Source organism: Peromyscus leucopus, chromosome 4 (genome assembly GCF_004664715.2).
Source record: "Peromyscus leucopus breed LL Stock chromosome 4, UCI_PerLeu_2.1, whole genome shotgun sequence".
Classification (NCBI taxonomy): Eukaryota; Metazoa; Chordata; class Mammalia; order Rodentia; family Cricetidae; genus Peromyscus; species Peromyscus leucopus.
The window spans coordinates 70,226,909-70,245,968 of NC_051066.1; the positions used below are offsets into that span (position 1 = coordinate 70,226,909).

Consider the following 19,060-nt stretch of genomic DNA (forward strand, 5'->3'; position numbering starts at 1 on the left):
GAGTATGGTCAGTGTCTTAGCTCACAGACATCACAGCCTGTGCGTGGCTATGTTCCCCATAGCGTTTCTATTCACTTCTGATTTCGTGGGTGGGCTTCCACTGCTGTTAGGCTTGGCCATTCATTTTTATAGCTGTATTTGTATCTCACCTATCACTCCTGTCTATATGAAGTAAGCACAAATTCCTACACTGAACTTACTTCAAAATGGGTGGATCCAGCACTTTTCCTTTGCATTTCACTTACTGGATGAATTAATCATATTTCCCCCTATATATCATTAAATTGAATTCTATTTATGCCACTAAAAAAGTAACAGCAGTAAGTACACATAATGTGTTTATGTATCTAAAAGTAAAAACTAACTTCTGAACCATTGCCATTTATTTGAACACTATGTTTAGGTAAAAACAGGTCATGCTTCAAAACATGAATCCCTAAAAAGAAACCTATTGTATTTCTGATACTAGTGGAAAAAATATCAACATTTCCAAAGTTATAAGTGATAAAACCAGTAGTATCAGGGTGAGAGACTTATTTCCCAATATTGTGACACTGAATTCTGCATTCTAAAAACACTAGATCTGTGGGTGCTAGTTCACAGGTGCTAACAGCCCTTCCCTTATACTTCACACAAATTAAACATCTGCAGACACATATATGCTGAAAGAGGTACCAGTTTGAATTCATGTCTATCAAATTCAGGGCTTAGTGTGACCAGAAAAGAATTATTGCCTTAGTTGAACAGGAAGCTGATTTTCAAGGTAAGAGATAAGCCACTGGAGTACAGACACAGCTCAGTGGTACAGTGCTTGCCCAGTCTGCTCTGGGCTCAACGTCCACAAAACTGTTCTAGTGAAGTGGGTTTTGTTTTTTTCTCTCTTTTGACAATGTGACACAAGCTGTGGTCATTTGGAAAGTAGGAACCTTAACTGAGAAAATGCCTCCATCAGATTGGCCCACACACAAGTCTGTGGGGGCACTTTCTTGATGATAATGATTGATGAGAGTCCAGTCCACTATGCGTGGTGCCAGCCCTGGGCAGGCAATTCTGAGAGTTATAAAAAAAGGTAGCTGACCATGAGCTAGTAAGCAGTGTGCTTCTGTGGTTTCTGTCTCAGTTCCTGCCTGCTAAGGTCCTTCATGATGGACTGTGACGGGTTGCCTAAGCCCTGAGCCTTGTGCCTTTAGTTTTGCCATGCCTGCCTTGAGAACCTGAGCGGGTCTTGTTTTTAGGTTCTTCCGTCTAAACTGAGCTGGTCCTTTGGATTCCTTCCTGCCTCAGTACTTCACACTGCACTCCTTATTCCCAATACGTTCTGACTCTTATCTGGCATTTGACTTTTTCTATAACTTAAGTTTCCTTAAAATTTAGATATACTTTACATTTTAATTTTCAAGTAGATAGTTTATGGGAGAAAATTTAGTTTTTCCAATCAGTGCATATTATTGAGCAAACCCAGCTCATAGATATAAATGATAAAAATCAGTGCCTAAAAATGCTGCTTGGTTTGTTCATTAAATAAAATTCGTATTTTGTTTTTCTACATATAACTTTCAAGTTTTCATGGTACAAACTGGTTAAGACTTTTTGACTTAATCACAAGAAAACACCATAGTGAGATCCTAGTTTTTACTCCTTCAAAATGAATGAAAATTAGAATTTTTAGGTGTCATAAAGCCCTTTCTTCCCTGTTTTGCAGACAGTAGCTCTCTATGCACATTGGCCTGGCCTGGGACTCATGCGCTGGGATGGTGGGTGTGTGCCACCTGGCCAGGTCCTTTCTTTCACTCCTTTTTTTTCTTCTTTTCTTTTTGAAACAAGGTCTCTCTGTGTAATCCTGGAACTCTCTATATAGATCAGGCTAACTTCCAAGTCACAGAGATCCATTTGCCTCTTTGCCTCTGGAATGCTGGATTACAGATGTGAGCAACCATGTCCAGCTCCTTTCTTCTTTTTCTTACTTCACTCAAACTCTTCTCAAACCATACTGGAGAGCACTGTCCTCTTCTCCGGAAAGCACCCCAGCACATACTGGGTGGGGGTGGGAGCAATGATACAGACCCTATTCTAGGATAAGTGAGGGGAGAATTAGGTTTATACCTACACCAGGGTACTCTGTTTCTCTATTACTCAAACCACTTTGATGGAGAGGATGGATGTAGACTGGGGTAATAGGGAAGGGGGGTGTGGGAGTAGTCAGTATGTATTACCTACATGTGTAAAACTGTCTAGGGACAAAAAACCCCCCCAACAAACAAGCAAAAAAACTGTCTAGGGGCAAATTTAATTAATAACACACACACACACACACACATATACGCACACACACACACACACTACTTTGACAAAGTAATTTGACAAAGTAATTGTTTTGAAAGACCCCACCTCAAAGCAAGATCTAAAATTGTATTCCTCTAAAAGTCACAGGAATTGGGCTTAATGATATGCTCTAGCTTTCTTTGAACACAATCGGCTTCTAGGAGGCAGAAGTTTCAGCTGCACATCATATATCCAGTTGCCTCACCTCTAATTCTTTGAGGTAGTTAACTGTTGTTTCTTGTCTCATTAATATGACTAAGTCATGGGGATGCTTCAAGTTCATTGGTGAATCCACCTACAAGAAAGCAATAAATAAATAAATTAAACTCCCATTTCATTAACGTCTGTTTAGACTAATAAAGCTCCATTTAATGATTTCATGCTGTCCCATCAGCATTCTAGTTCATGACAGTTGCTTGGTATGCTCAGTAGTTTACAGGGCATCTCAACAGTGGCTGCACGGAGGCGGGGCGGGGTGAGCTCAGTGAGCTCAGCCTGCACAGAGTTCTAGGGTTCATTTCCCAGCACCTTGAGTAAACAAAGGAAGAGAAGTACTTGAAAATAAATAATGAAATAATTTCCTTTAAATATTCTTCATACTTGTAATAGCAAAAAATACAGATTGCTAGTTTTGACAGCACATCTCATATCTGACTTGGAAGTGATAAAAAAGAAAATATTAAAAATACATTTTTCTAAGGCCATTTGGAGAAGTCATAAATCAAAGATGATATAAGATAAACTGTAGATTTATTACTTAGAGTGTGTGTTCTCGGATCAACAGATCAAGTGACTATGCTATTGCAGATGTAGGAAGATGAACCTCATGTACTGGTAGCAGGCTTAGATTTGCTTTTACTTTCTTTCTTTCTTTCTTTCTTTCTTTTCTTTCTTTCTTTCTTTCTTTTCTTTCTTTCTTTTCTTTTCTTTTCTTTTCTTTCTTTCTTTCTCTCTCTCTCTCTCTCTCTCTCTCTCTCTCTCTCTCTCTCTCTCTCTCTCTCTCTCTTTCTTTCTTTCTTTCTGTGTGTGTTTCAAGACAGGGTTTCTGGGTGAAACAGTCCTGGCTATCCTGGAACTCACTCTGCAGACCAGGCTGGCCTTGAACTCACAGAGATCCACCTGCCTCTGCCTCTGCCTCCTGAGTGCGCCACCACCACCTGGCTGCTCTCACTTTCTCAGGGTTATTTATATACCAACATGTTCATCATTACGACATGATCCTTCACTTAGCAAAACAAACCTAAGGTATTCTTAAACAGGGAGGCAAACCTATATACAAAGATACTACAACATTTTTAGCTGAACAGATATTAGATACCTTGCTGTGGATATCGTTCTATATAAGTAAAACACTGATGGCCAGTGACCAGGCAGGAAGTAGGTGGCCAGGCAGGAAGTAGGTGGGACAAGGAGAAAAGAGAATTCTGGGAAGCGGAAGGCTGAGGGGAGAGACACTGCAGCCACCGCCAGGACAAGCAACATGTAAAGACTCTGGTAAGCCACCAGCCACGTGGCAAGGTATAGATTTATAAAAATGGGTTAATTTAAGATAAAAGAACAGTTAGCAAGAAGCCTGCCACAGCCATACAGTTTGTATGCAATATAAGTCTCTGTGTTTACTTGGTTGGGTCTGAGCGGCTGTGGGACTGGCGGGTGACAAAGATTTGTCCTGACTGTGGGCAAGGCAGGAAAGCTCTAGCTACAATACCTCATTTTATCAATAAAGCAGTAGATAGGGCCACTGTCCTATGGATGGAACAAAGGAGAAAATGGAAAAGCTACAACCTGTGGCCTGAGTATAAAAAGCTTCACATAACAAAGAATGCCTGCTTACTTGCAACTTGCCTAGACCTCAAGAAGCAGCTATTCATGTAGTTTCCAGAAAACTAAGAACCCAGAGGGGCAGGAGGTAGGGGAACAGTCCTTCTGTCTCAAACACCCAAGCCCATTGTTTACCAGGTATTTGAGGGACTTGCAGGAAGAAAAAGACAGATGAAGATTTAACATTTCAGAGCTAGAGAATAATCTTACTTTTAGATTAAGAAGTGCTCACATAGACATGGCTGTACCAGCCTTTCCTCACATTCCATTGTGAGGGAAGTGTGTTGCATTTCCTTGAAGCTTTGGGTCTAACAAAGATGTAGCAGCTAGCAGAGACACAGTATAAAATTATTAGCTGACGGGAAGGGTAGCTACTGACAGCTGGGTTTCTCTTTTTAAGGTGACAGCAAATGGCATGGATCTTTGCCAAATAAAGATTTAGCAAGGGAAGACTTATGACCTGACACATATTTTTATTGCAGTAATTTCAAGGTCTTAAATTCTAAAATAGTATGGCAATTATCTTGGCAAATGCCAGCACAGACACCTTTCTTTTTGAGTACCTCTCCTCAGAAATTACAAACGAGTGTCTGCTTGACAGCCTTGTAAATATCAGAGCATCACTCTGCCCATAGGTGCTCAGTAACTCTTTATGCCTGGTCCACTGATTGAACACTTGGAATTTATATACTCCTATATTCTCTCTGTACAATGTATAAAGGAATGAGAAAATGCCATAATCTTTAGCATTCAAAGACCCTCAGGGTCAAAACCAAGAGGTATTAGAGAAGTTTAATCCCAGCACTCAAGAGCATGAAGCAACATTATGAGTTTGAGACCAGTCTGGGCTACATTTTGAGACTGTTGTAGTGATATTTTATTTGTATGTTAATAAATAAAGTTTGCCTGGAGATCAAAGGTCATAGTCAGCCATAAACAGAAGTCAGGCCATAAACAGTAGTAGCACATGCCCTTAATCCAATCACATGGCAGGCAGAGTCTGTGTGTTCAAGGACACAGTCAAGTGTGGTGACACACACCTTTAATCCCAGTACCAACCATAGAGACCTGGAGGTCTGTATACAGACAGACAGTGATGTGGCTGGGCTTAGAGCCAATGAGAAGGCAGAACAGGAAGACAATAAAGGCGCAGGTTAGACAGGGAGAGCTTCTCTTGGGAAGCTATGGCGAGGTGGTGAGCTAAGGTTAGTTGTCGTCTATTGCTCTGATCTCTATGGCTTGCACCTCTGTATTTGGCTCTGTGTTTCTTATTTAATAAGACTGTTTAGAAATTCATCTGCAGACTCTCTAAAAAAAAAATGAAACCATCTGACCAACCAACCCACCAAACAAAAGAGAACACACTGCACACTAAGATCTCAAAGTTCGCTTTGGCTTTTCATCAAGTGACAAATGCTACCAAATTCCATTTCCTGACAGTGCAATACATGCTCACAGGCCCTGGATCACAAAGACAAGGCAGAACCATTTTCACCTGCTCTATTTAAGAAAAGAGATATGAATTATATTTAGAGCAATTAAACTGCAGGGAAAAACGGAGCTGGCATTTGAAATGTAACTATGTGGATTTAATTCTGTGACCTGGAAGGATGCATTCTCTAAGTTTCCAGGTGACAGTTCACTGTTCTGCAGCAATCCACTTCACCAAAGAAGACGAAATATGCCAGGCAATTCAACTTTATTTTCTTTAGAGTACATTATATGAGTATATGCATTCAATTATATAAACCAGCAGTAGATATTTTACTCCTATCAAGTACACTTTTACAGATTTCACTTATTGCTTTCTCTAATGAACTAAGACTTTAATGATATGTTTTTATTATGTACACTGGTGTTTTCCCTGCATGTATGTCTGTGTGAGAGTGTCGAATATCCTGGAACTGGAGTTACAGATGGCTGTGAGCCACCATGTGGATGCTGGGAATTGAAACCTGGGTCATCTGGAAGAGCAGCTAGTGCTCTTAACTGCTGAGCCATCTCTCCAGCCCGAATCCAGACATTGTTAATGGCCACATCTCCAATCAGAACCCTAAGATGGTGGACTCAGTAAATCCATACGGCAACAGATGGAAATTGCTCCATTGCCAAGTTCGAGAAAGGTGAACATTTTAAACAAAATACTTTAAGGGTATAACCATATTTGATGTTCTAGGAAGGCAAATGTGAGTCAATCAATTGTCAGTGGTCATTTGCAGCAGGAAATGACACATTTCTGTAGTGACATTAACTCAAGCCTCATATGCAACTTATTCATACACAGTAACTGTTCTAACCTCTTCAATGGTATTCATTTTAATATATAAAAGCAGCATGGAGACAGGGTTTCTCTATGTAGCTCTGGCTGTCCTGGAACTCACTCTGTAGACCAGTCTGGCCTGGAACTCACAGAGATCTGCCTGCCTCTGCCTCCCTGAGTGCTAGGATTAAAGGTGTGAGCCACCACAGCCTGGCTAATTTTTTTTTTTAAATGGGAGTATCTAGTGTATTGAGTCCTTCCCTTGCTCATTCCTCTGTCCATTTTATTGCATGTCTTTCCCAGCAAATATAGCTGGATCATTATTAATCTTACCTCATTATTATATGTTTATGCAGGTATGTGTGCTTGTGTACATGTGCATGTGAAGACAAGGGGTCAACTTCAGGTCGACTTCATCTGTAACTCTTCATGTAATAGCCACCTTATTTTGTAAAACAGGGTCTCTTACTGGAACTTGGGACTTGTAAATTAACCAGCTCCAGGGATCCTCTGCATTTGGGATTCCAAGCATGTGCTAGTACTGGCTTTTTATGTGGGTGGTGGGGACTGAGTTTAGGTCCTCATACTTGAACAGCAAGCACTTTTCTGACCAAGCAATCACCTATTTATTTATTTATTTATTTATTTATTTATTTATTTATTTATTTGTGTACGTGCTCACATATGCACAAAGGCCAGAGGTTCCATGTCAGGTGCCCTACTAGATTGTTCTCCACCTTAATTTTTGAGACAGTCTCTCAGTAATTCATCTAGATGGGCTGGTCAGCAAGATTCCTATTTTTGCTTTCCCAGTGTTGGGATTATACTCATGTGTTACTGGACTCAGATTCTTTTCTCTGGGTTCTACAGTGTGGAACTCAGGTCTCCAGGACTAAAGGGAAAGCACTTTACTTACAAAGACATCTTCCCAAACCCTGATTTATTGTTGTTTTGTTTTTGAGACAGGGCTTCACTGTGGCCCTTTCTAGACCAGGCTGGCCCCAAACTCAGAGATTCACCTGCCTCTGCCTCTCTGGTGCTGGCATTAAAGGTGTGTGCCACCACTGCCTGGCAATTTATTTTTGACACAGTCTCATGTAGCCCAGGTTGGTCTCTGTTAAGCTGAGGATGACCTTGAAATTCTGGCCCACCTCCCAAGTGCTGGAATTACAGGGGTGGGTTATAACACCCAGTTATGCAGTGTTGGGACACAAGCATTCTACCAACAGAGCTGTATCACTAATTTGACCTCAATTTTAGTGGGTAATATTTTGTTTTGAGACAGGTTGTCACTATGTGACCAGACTAGCTCTGAACTCTAGATCTTCCCACCTCAGCCTCTCAAAGTAGTGGGATTAAAGCTGTGTGCCACCACATCTAGCTCAGGGTTAACAAAGCCCTACTTTCTTACTAAAATTTAGGTTACTTATTATTTTCCTTACAAACAAAACAAACCATTGTGGTGAGCATCCTTCCACACGTGCTCTTGGGACAGCAGTCTAGATATGTTCTTCCCTTTGAAGAGAATGTCTAAGTCAGATGCACTTTATGTTTTTGGTTAATTTTCTCCAAAATAGTTGAATCAATTTCAATTCCTACAAACAGTTAGTTTCCATAAGCCTTTAGGAACACAGGAATAACTGAAAACATTTTAATCTCAATCTCTGTGGGCTTTATACTGACCTTTCTTTTATACTTAAAAATATTTTTTCTGCCTCACTCTAAATTTGATAGTTTCTATACAATATTTTAAAAGCATGGTTCTAGTTTGTGGGGCTCTAGGTGAATATCTTGTGCTTCCTGTCTTTTCAACAGTGAGTGCATACTGCTTATATTTATAATGAAAATTTCTACCTATAAGTACGTTAGCTTTGTACACATCAAACTTGAGGGTACTAGAAAACAATTTTGTTTTATTTAATTTTCAACAAACTGTAACAAGTGAAAGCTCTGGTCTGGAGAGTGGTCTGGGAACTTTCTCTTAGCTATTCATCTAGACAGCTCTTGTCACAGATGTGAATCCAAGGAGAACTCCAAAAATGCACCAGCTAGTGTCTTCTGGCCCTTACCTTTCTCTCTACACCTTATCTGTTCCCCAAAATATTGTGTACCCTAATAAACTTATCTGAGGTCAGAGAACAGAAAAGCCACTAGATACGTAGGATAGAAAATGGTGGCACTCACACCTTTAATCCCAGCATTCCAGAGGCAGAAATCCCTCTGGATCTCTGTGAGTTCAAGGCCACATTGGAAACAGCCAGGTTTGTGACACATGCCTTTAATACCAGAAAGTGAGCCTTTAATCCCAGGGAGTGATGGTAGAAAGGAAAGATATATAAGGTGTGAAGACCAGAAACTAGAAGCATTTGGCTGGTCAAGCTTTCAGGCTTTTGAGCAGCAGTTCAGCTGAGATTCATTCTAGATGAGGACTCAGGCTTCCAGTTTAAGGAAACAGGACCAGCTGAGGAACTGGCAAGGTGAGGTTGGATGTGGCTTGTTCTGCTTCTCTGATCTTCCAGCATTCACCCCAATAACTGGCCTCAGGTTTGATTTTATTAATAAGACTTTTTAAGATTTGTGCTACAAATCTAAGCTTGAAAGACCAAAAAACCAAAAAAAGAAAATAAAAAAGATAACCGATTTACTTCAATTTTTGCTGCCAGAGGACTTGTACAATAATTTAATGTGAAAGTTAAAACTAGTCTCAGTTTGAAGAATTATCAAGCCATCAGATTAAAACCAAACTTAACCAAAAGTACTGAATCCTTGACCATCACATGAATTTTGTGGCCACTCTCCTCTGAAGTTTACCCTCAACTGGATTTTATTTTCTTGTTATTGCAGTTTCTAGAAACCATGGTTTGTGGTTGATATATTGTGCACCCCAATAAACTTATCTGGGGGTCAGAGAACAGAACAGCCACTATATTCAACATAGGTTTAGGCAGTGGTAGCACATGCCTTTAATCCTAGCATTTCAGAGGCAGAGATCCATTTGGATCTCTGAGTTCAAAGACACACTGGAAACAGCCAGGCATGATGACACATATCTTTAATTGCAGGAAGTGACGGCAGGAAGCAGAAAGGTATATAAGGCGTGAGGACCAGAAGCTAGAGCCTTTCTATGCTTTTAGCAGCAGTTTAGCTGAGATCCATTCGGATGAGGATTCAGAGGCTTTCAGTCTGAGGAAACAGGATCAGCTGAGGGATTGGCAAGGTGAGCTTGGATGTGGCTTGTTCTGTTTTTCTGATCATTCAGCATTCACCCCAAAACCTGGCCCCAAGTTTTTTATTAATAAGACCCTTTAAGATTTGTGTTACAATGGTTGCAAACATGCCTAATCTTGCATAATTCAGACATGTGAAGTGTATCATATAGCTATTACCTAGATTTAAATGTTCACAACGTTTCAGCCAATCTGCGAGAACATTCATGTCAAACATGTCTTCCTGATAAGCAAGATAATTAACATTTCCAACATAAGCAACAAATAACTCTTAAACTATATTTTAGAATTTATGCAACATGGAAAACACATAAACAATATACTTTCAGCTAGACTATTTGTATCTTTACAAGGAAAAGAAATAAAATGTTGGATGAGATGACAAGCGTCATGGACTATTTCTCCTATGTATCTGTCAAGAAGCTCTTGTAAACACGTATGAAAACAATGTAGCTGATTCTGTTACTACTTTTTCCCCTTTGAGACAGGCTGGCTTCAAACTCCTATGTAGCTGAGGTTGAATGTGAGAGCCCCTGATTTTCCGGCCTCTCTCTCCCAACTGCTGTTTATATTACAGATAGCAGTTTTATATGTAACTCAGCTGTGGCTTTAATTAAGGCAGCAAATAAGTACTGAACATATAGTAGCAGGCAGAATAATGGCCCAACCAAGATTCCCATGCTCAGATCCCTAATCTTTCAAAAACATTATGCTATATGGCAAATGAGAATGAAGATATCAACCAGCTGAACTGTTACTAATCAGACTGTCTTAATTAGGACAGAGAACACAGCTTGGATATCAGGCGTGTATAACACAGTGTAATTATATAGAAGAAGGAGAGTGTTTACACACACACACACACACACACACACACACACACACACACGAGGTAGACTGCAGAAACAGACAGAGAAAGAAAGTGAGGCCATAGGGTACACTGCTGCTGATTTTGAAGATGCAATAAAAGTGACCCAAGAGCAAGGAATGTTGGCAGCCACCAGGCATTAGAAAAGGCGGGCCTTGCCCAGAGCCTCCAGGAAGGTGCTCAGTGATGCTGTCCTCTGGACTATGCTTGTGAGTGCCAGTTTGGATTTCTAGCCTTATTAACTGGAGGGCAATAAATTTGGGTTGTTTTAAACCATTAAATTTGTAGTCTCCTCCTCCTCTTTCTCAAACAGCAGCAATAGAAAATAATATAAGTACTCACAAAGCCTAGATATAATTAATACAAGGTTTGAGCTTTAAAATTCTTACTCAAATCCTAGAAAACACACTACAATCAGTTCGAGACACTGGGCCACACTGTTACTGAGGTGACAGGAAACTCAATGGCCTGGGGATGACTTTGCCAGTATATGTTGAAAATCATTGCCCTAAAGAGAGGCAACTGGATGTAATTCAACCTCCTTACTAACCCACTGCTCAGGGGATGAAATCAACATGACTTATTTCTTTTGCTGCAATACAACAAGAATGAAATATGCATTAGTGATAAAAGTTTAATTTTTCTAGGAAGACATGAAAATGAAACTGAAGGCTGCTTTTTGCCTGCCACTCCTACTGATGGCCACAGTGCTGTTTACCTAAGGGCAGTGAATGATCTCTTGTTGAAGTGAGATTATGAACAAAGGTTTACACATCCCAACTACTGTTGGGCATTTTCAAATACTGACATAATCCTTTAGCACGATAATTCGCCAATACCTAGGAAAACTAGTGTAATACATTCTTTGAACCAGTTAACTCCATTTCTAAGAACTCATCTTACAAACACTCGTAGACAGGATACAAAGATACACACTCACATGCCACAGAGCAAGCTTAAGGCAGAGTTAGTCTGGACTAGGGCTACAGAAGTGAAGTGGAAACACATGGCTGAATTGGGAAGCACTTTGGAAGTAAAAATGACACTTATTTTTGGGCCAGGTATGGAACAGAGAATAAAAGAGTCAAGAAAACACCAGTATTTGGGGTCTCAGCAATTTGGTGAATGGAAGAAGTTTGGGGTGGGGTTGGGTTTAAGGCATGTACACATGTGATGGCATTCTGAGTGGAGATGCCCAGGAGACATGGAGCTCAGATGAGATTTGGAAGTCCTCGGGAGGTCAAATTTTATGGCAGGAGACTGCATGAGACCATCAGGTCGGGGAGCAAGGCAGCACACCAGCCAGTAAGAGTCATCAAGGAAAGAGGGATCCAGCAGAAAAGAATGAAAAGTCATGGCTGGGGCTCAGAAGAAAAACAGTCTGGGTCTTGGCAGTTGTGAAAGTAAATAGTTCAGTAAGGTAGGAGGCTGCCACTAGGTAGCTAAGAGGCGAAGTAAGACTGCTGAGGTTACTGAGAACTGAGTTTGGTGATGAGGGAAGCCCTGGGTTTCCATATGAGAGCTGTAGGGATAAAGGGCTGACTGGATTGGCTTTGAGAGAACGGGAGTACACACATGACTCTTGAGTTATCTGCCAAAGAACTACACACAGGAGCTTCTGTTGTTTTAACTTTTGCCATCAGAGAGTATAACTGAGACCCAGGTACTGCTCTTCACATACTGGAGTGCAAAGCTGTGCTAATTTTTGACTTGGCCTGTTGGCAAGCCCTCCTACTCCTCACTGCCAGTATGCAGTTTGCTTCCAACAGGGTTGCTTCCAAACTACAACAGCTGCTGGGCACGCAGTGGATTGTAACCCCTGCTCAGCAGTGTAGCTGCCACCCTTTGTCTACACCGCCTGCTCTCTCATTCTTCTCTTACTCATTATTTTTCTCATTGCTTTTCTATAGACTTACATGTCAGGCAATAAAGCTGATCTTCTGTGTATAACACCAGTGGAAGAGAGGATGTTATCCCTTGCAGAGCATAACCTGATCAGCAGCAGACAGGCAAGAGTGGTCCCTGAGATTACAGCCCTTCTCATCTAGCCCACACCCCTTCTGAGAGTTGAAGGGCTGATTGATTGATGGGTTACTTGGATCTTTCAAAATATTTCACAAGTCTGAGACTTCCTACAAGCTATCTTCAGATGATGATCAAACTAGTGAACACTGGCTTCATAAAGGCAATTGTAAATGTCTAAGAGGCAGAATCCACTCATCACACTTGCTTGCATCATGATGCCAATCAACAGTTAATTATATGTTGTCACCTGCGTGCTTTGACAGTGTGGGAGATGCTGGAGGTGTAGAGGTGGGTGTATCCAGACCCTCTTTGGACCAACACAGTCAGTGGTCCAGAGGGCACTAAGGTAAGTAAATGGACAGAGCATGGGACAGTAAATGCTTTCAGAAAGAAATTTAGTTATGCTATGAAAACACAAAGAAAGAAAATGACACACAAGTTGTGGAGTTAGTCAGATGAGGGTACCTGGGAGGAACATGTGCAAAGGACAGAAGCAAGGGAGAACATAACATACTCAGAATGCTTATAACAAACAGAGCAGAGAGAGAGAGAGAGAGAGAGAGAGAGAGAGAGAGAGAGAGGTGTGTGTGGGTGGGGGTGTGGGGGGGGTGGTGTGAGAGAGAGAGAGAGAGAGAGAGAGAGAGAGAGAGAGAGAGAGATGCTGGAGTGAGGGTTAGGTACTCAAGGATGATTAGCTAAAGGCTAGAGAGAAGGAAGGGTTAGGTTAGAAGTTATGGAAGAATCTGGGTCATATCCTGGAACACGATAACCAGGCAGTCTCCTTTCTTAAAAGCACTGAAACTGAGCTGAGTCACTGTGCATTGTGTTCCTCTCAAATCTGCCAAATTACTTACCACCAGACCCAAATCCAATAGCCCATCCACCTCTAACCTATCGAAGAGCAGTGCCATGGGGACTTTGGCCTCTGTCAGCTCCATGTGGTGTATCTCTTCTTTGGGCAAGAGTTGCTGAACGTGACTTAGCAAGTGTGCTTTGCCAAAGGGATAAGCTTTTATGCATCAGCAGCATGAGCAATGAAAAGCATCTGCGCTCCCTAGATATGTGCTTGACCCAGGCAAATGACCAAATAAACTCACACTTACTTGAGGCCCACCCCGCATTGTCACCTATCCTAAATTTACTATGAAATACTTGGCTGAAATAATCTAAACTGGAAGAAAATGGACTGGATAAGCCTTCTTTACTTCCACATTTGCTCTTATGTTTCCTTCTACTTACTGGAGTGACACGAAGAAAAACATGTACTTCAAATAGCACAAAATGCACCCTACTGTAGATTAATACACTTATAATTGTTGTCACTACTAAAAGCTACTCATTAGAGGCATGAAAAAGGTTACTAAGTTGTAACATGTATTTTTTAAATTTAAATAATTTATTAATTTTTATTTTATGTGCATTAGTGTTTTGCCTGCCTGCATGTCTGTGTGAGGGTGTTAGATCTTGGAGATACAGACAGTTGTGAGCTGCCATGTGGGTGCTGGGAATTGAACCCAGATCCTCTTAAGAATCCTTTCCCCACAGAAAATACTTTCTACCCCTACATTGAAACTTGATGGTTCTAACTTTAGAGGAGAAGGAGATAAATGCTACAATGGTCAAGGAAATAAATGCTACAATGCGGAGACAGTGGTAACAGCAGTGATGCTTCCTGAAAGCCGAGACTTCCACTGCTGAAGAGAGAGAGAGAATTCTTAATTGAACAAGCCTACACACTAACAGCTGCAACATTCAAGAGTTCATCTGATATGAAATGAGCCAGGCCTAGAGGTACACACCTGTAACCTCAGGATTACAAAGTTCAAAGTCATCCTATGTGGCGGATCTGAAGTTAGCTGAAGTTAGCCTGAGATACAGGAGAACCTTTCTAAAACAGACAAATTAAAAACAAAACAAAAACTTACAAAAACTAAAGAAATAGGATACCAGTGAGTGTTGAGGGTCGAAGGCTAATCTCAAAATTTATTTAACCTTCCCTGCAAGTGAATTAGCGGGTACTTTGGGAGAAAAAGAAAACAAAACAAAACCTGGGCCTGATGGGTATTTCTGTAATATCAACACTTCAAAGATGGTAACAGAATTATCAAATGGTTCAAGGCAAACCTCTGTTACATAGTAACTTTGAGGCAAACCTAGGCTATATGAGACTTTGTCTCAACAAACAAAGAACAAGAAAAAGGAAGGAAGAGAGAAAGGGAGGGAAAGGAAAAGCTGCTACATTAACGGTTAAGTGAAGAACATCGGAATTAAACAACACAAGTATTTAACTACAATTAAAGAAGTAGGGGCTGTGAATTTCAAAGAGAACAGAGGGTTATATGGGAAGGGTTGGAAGAAGGAAAGGGAAAGTGATGTGATTATATTTTAATTAAAAAATAAAAAAATACTTGAAAATATTGTCTAGAAGATTATTCTTCACAAAATCAACCAGCAACAGTCCCAGCTATGATTATGAAAAAGCTGCCTACATGCTCTAACTGAAGCATGCTACCTTCCTTCCATGTGTGTGTCTTGAGCACAAGTTTGTGTTGGAGACTGGGTCTCAAGTAGCCCAGGCTGGTCATAACCTTGCTATATAGTCAAGGATAACCAACTACCGACCCTCCTGCCTCCACTTCCAAGTGCTGGGATTATAGATGTGTACCACTAAACCTAACTATGAAGTCTCATTTCAACACCTAAGGATGATGCAAGTTATTTATTTATTTATCTATTTATTTATTTTGGCTTAATTACACAGTAGATCCTCACGCTAACTGGCTAATAGCACGCACTCATCTACTTCACAAAATGAGTCCAAGTTAAGAACCCTTGCTTAAATAAAGTGAGATAAAAGGTGGGGGGATAAGTTTTGTCAATCTGTCATAATCTAGAACCACTGGGCGTCTCAATGAGGGACGGTCTAGATTAAATCAGCCAGTGGGCATGTCTCAGGGAACTGTCTTCCTGGGTTTGAGGCCTCGACTGTAAAAAGTGGAGAAAGTGAGCTGAGCATGGGCACGTATGTGCTAACTCATTGCTCTCTATGGCTGTATTGTGAGTAGCTGCTTCTAACTGGTTGCCTTAAGTTCCTGCTACCCTGACCTCTCCCCACTTTCCCATGATGAATTGTAACTTGGAGTGGTGAGCTAAGTAGACCTTTTCTCCCTTAAGGTATTTTTGTTGGGGTATTTTGTCAGAGCAGCAGGAAAGACGATGAGGACAGATGGTCTTTCTGATTTCCAGGTGCAGGGGGCAGAGAATGCTAAGAGGTATCCCAGAACCCAAAGTGGAGAAAAAGCTCACAATTGTGGGCAGTTTTTTTCTTAACCTTTGTCTGTCTGTGGTGGAAAGAAACATAGCAAATGGAACATTCGTTTCACACCCCAACTCCACGACTCCCTAGAAGACGTTCCTGTGAATTCAGTGGTAGGAAGGGATGCTTCTCAGCTGAGGCAGGGATCATGGAAAGAAGCACTTTGATTTTCCATGGCATGCACTGGACACGTGCTGTTGCCAGCAGCAACCCCAGCTTTTACTGTGAAGAGGCTGCCTGCAAGAATGTAGATCTGTCTGACTGAAGCCCCAATTCAACCCACCCATGGACAGTGAGTTTCCACATTTGCATATTCACAAGCCTGCAGTATAGAACTAGTGGCTATCTATCTTTAGGGTCTGCTAAGGCTGAAATATAAAAATCCAATGAATATGCACTTCTCCTGGTAAAGACTCCATGCTGTACTTAAAACTAACTACAATAATGGAAACACCCCTAATTAAATGTACACTTCAGGCAAGCCTGATTTTTTTTTTTCCTCCGAGAGACAGGATCTCATTAAATAGCTCTGGCTGGCCTGGGACTTGCTAAATAAGTAAATCAGGCTAGCTTCAGACTCAGATTCACCTGCCTCTTGCCTCCCAATTGCTGGGATTAAAGTTGTGTGCCACCACAGTTGGCTCCAATTTTCATTTTTAATTCATATAAACACCTCCACATTTTTTTGTGGAAAAATGACTATGCTGTGGAAAAGTAATGACTTATATATAATTAGGAAAAGTTTAAATATTATAATTCAAATAATCAGAGAGGCATTTGCCACTCTAATTTTCTAAGATTTTTCTACTTCAGTTTGCCCATGGCTTCTTCTTGATAGTAGGTCATTTTAAAACCGAAACCACACTTCTGTTCTCGGTTGAGTAACAGAACCAAGAACCAAGAATTAGATATGTCACTTAGGATACAGTATATATACTGGACCCTATGTTTCTGAATTTACAAACAGAACTATAATATCCCCAAATCTACGTACTAATATATACTCAATGTGACCACTGACTGCAATCTAAACTATATTTATTAGATTTTGCTTGAATTCAGTTTATTGCCAGGAAAGGGCACAAGAGTTAGGCAGTTACTGGAGCCCAACACAAAAGCTGCCCACTATATCCAATTCCTATTTCATTTATTTGTACTGATTTTCCCTTAGATTAACTCCATCTTCCCTATCCCCACCCTCCAGCTGTTACACTGTTGTGTGCAACTTTGTTTCTTATAGAATAAAATTTCATGGCTGCTAGAACTCAATGCTGCAACTGTTAATGTGCAGAGTAGAATTGGAAAAGTCAATGAAAGGGGTCATTAAAAAAAGACACAAATGAAAAAGACTTGCTTTCTTAACTTTAAGCCTAACTACTTACTAACTTACCTAACTACTTACTGAAGGGATGACTTGGCCCTACTCTGAGGCAAATTACTAAAACCCTTATTTTCCCTTCTAAAGCATAGATCCAATGTGCAAAAGATGGTATTTGTTAAAGAACAAAAGCAAATCTGATTTGACTTCTCCATTGCAATAGTTAGCATATAAACAATCCATCTCCATCAATTAGCCTTCACTTTCTCAGTAGAATGGCAGGACACCAAAATGAGAAGGAGAGGTCAATGTCAGAGTATAAATAGCTGTGGCCAGAAGCAATATATCGCAAAAGAGCCAATAGGAGAAGGCTCCCCAAACTGCAGTATAAATGACTTAATTCAATGTCTCCCTTCACGAGGGCATCAGGGAAAACCACCAACTGCAAACAAAAGATGAAAACAACGAGAATAGACACAAGATTTCTAACCTCATGTCAAAAAAGACAGCCTTACTGTATTTTCTAGGGTTTCTGAGAACATTTTTAAGCCTCAGCCGGAACTTAATGAAAATTAAGCTGGACCTTAATATTCTTGAAAAATAAACCTTTTAAAATGGGAGTCAGCTATAAATACACGCGAGTAAATAGTATAATGAAAAGACAGGGGCTGACTATTTTTAATTATATTTGTTTAGATTTAGTGTTCCTACAGTTAACCCATACGATCAGTAATTTCACGCGACTTTGGTTAAAATATTAGAGTTAGTATGCTTCAATTGCATGGAGTACACACTGCACTTTTTAAATGTCTGCTGGACATTAACCGATTGCTGTTAAGGACTGAAAGTCATTAAGTTTACAAGATTCTGTGGTGGAGCGCGCGCCCTCGCGCGCGCACGTACTCTAAGCATCAGCAGCACAAACGCAAATGCAGGCATCAGAAAGTTACATAAGAAAAGCGGTCTGTCCTCTGAGAAATCAGTTCAAGCATACAATAATCTAGTAAACTGTATATGCTACGTGCCGGGCTGGGTTACAGGAACTAGGTAAAAAAGCAATGCAAAATGCACCGGGAAATGAGGGCACCTAAGAGCTGAATGATGCAGACAACGCCACCAGAGGCATCTTTTGGCATTCCTTCGGAAGGAGCAAGAATGGGTTGTCTTTAATGAGCCCCCGATGACCTGGCTAACGGCACAGCCTAAAACCACCATATCCTGAAACAAATCCCACCGTGTGGGAGAGAAGCCTGGAGGAGTCGCATAAGTGATCGATCCATTCACTAAAGCTACCCTGGTTGTCACCGGCCTGGGACTCGCGCACTCCCCGGCACTGCCACCTGCTTTCTACTTCCTCGGGAAGAGGTGGTGGCGCGCGGGACCCGGCCCACAGGCTCCAAAGGCAGAACTAATGATGAATAATGTGTGCCTCCTAAACCCTGAGCTCAAGCCTAGGTTTCCCGGGGTCGGGTCCGGGACGGCGCGCGGCCCCCACGGTGGAAGGCTGAGAAGTTTCCCACAGCGGAGCCAGGGCATGGAGAAATGAGGGGAGGGGGCGGCGCCAAGTCTGAGCGCTGGAAGCCACCACCCGCCGGCCGGGACCACAGGAAGGCAGGCTGGGGGCGGTGCCGTGCGGAGCCACACAGGGGCCCGGCTCGGGGATCCCCCCTCACGGGGCGCGGACAGAGAGGGGGCAACCTGCCCGCTACCTGCTGTTGGATCTTCCCGTCCTCCGTGACGACCCAGTGCGTAGTGGCCAAGGCCCCTCGAGCCACCACGCTCAGCAAAGCGTAAAGGCTGAGAAGCCACCCTGGTCCGGAGCAAGGCGGCAGCCCGAACCGGCCGCGGACCCCTATTGCCGCCGCCATCTTGCCCCCCCCAGCCGGGCCGCTCACACCGGAAG

At 41.6% G+C, this 19,060-nt stretch overlaps 1 protein-coding gene across 5 annotated transcripts in view; it reads right to left on the reverse strand.

Annotated features, from left to right (window-relative positions):
• The window catches only part of Ttc17 (tetratricopeptide repeat domain 17), a 105,435-nt gene extending 86,375 nt beyond the window's left edge, over positions 1-19,060 (reverse strand). For 3 of the 5 annotated variants that reach the window (XM_028879008.2, XM_028879010.2, XM_028879009.2), the window contains exons 1-2: positions 18,867-19,060; positions 2,528-2,617 (exon numbers count right to left, since the gene is read on the reverse strand). In XM_028879008.2, the coding sequence (XP_028734841.1) occupies positions 2,528-2,617; positions 18,867-19,025 (249 nt within the window). In that variant the 5' untranslated portion in view covers positions 19,026-19,060. The remainder of the gene's footprint in view (positions 1-2,527; positions 2,618-18,866) is intronic. The other 2 variants (XM_028879007.2, XM_028879006.2) reach the window with 1 other exon arrangement.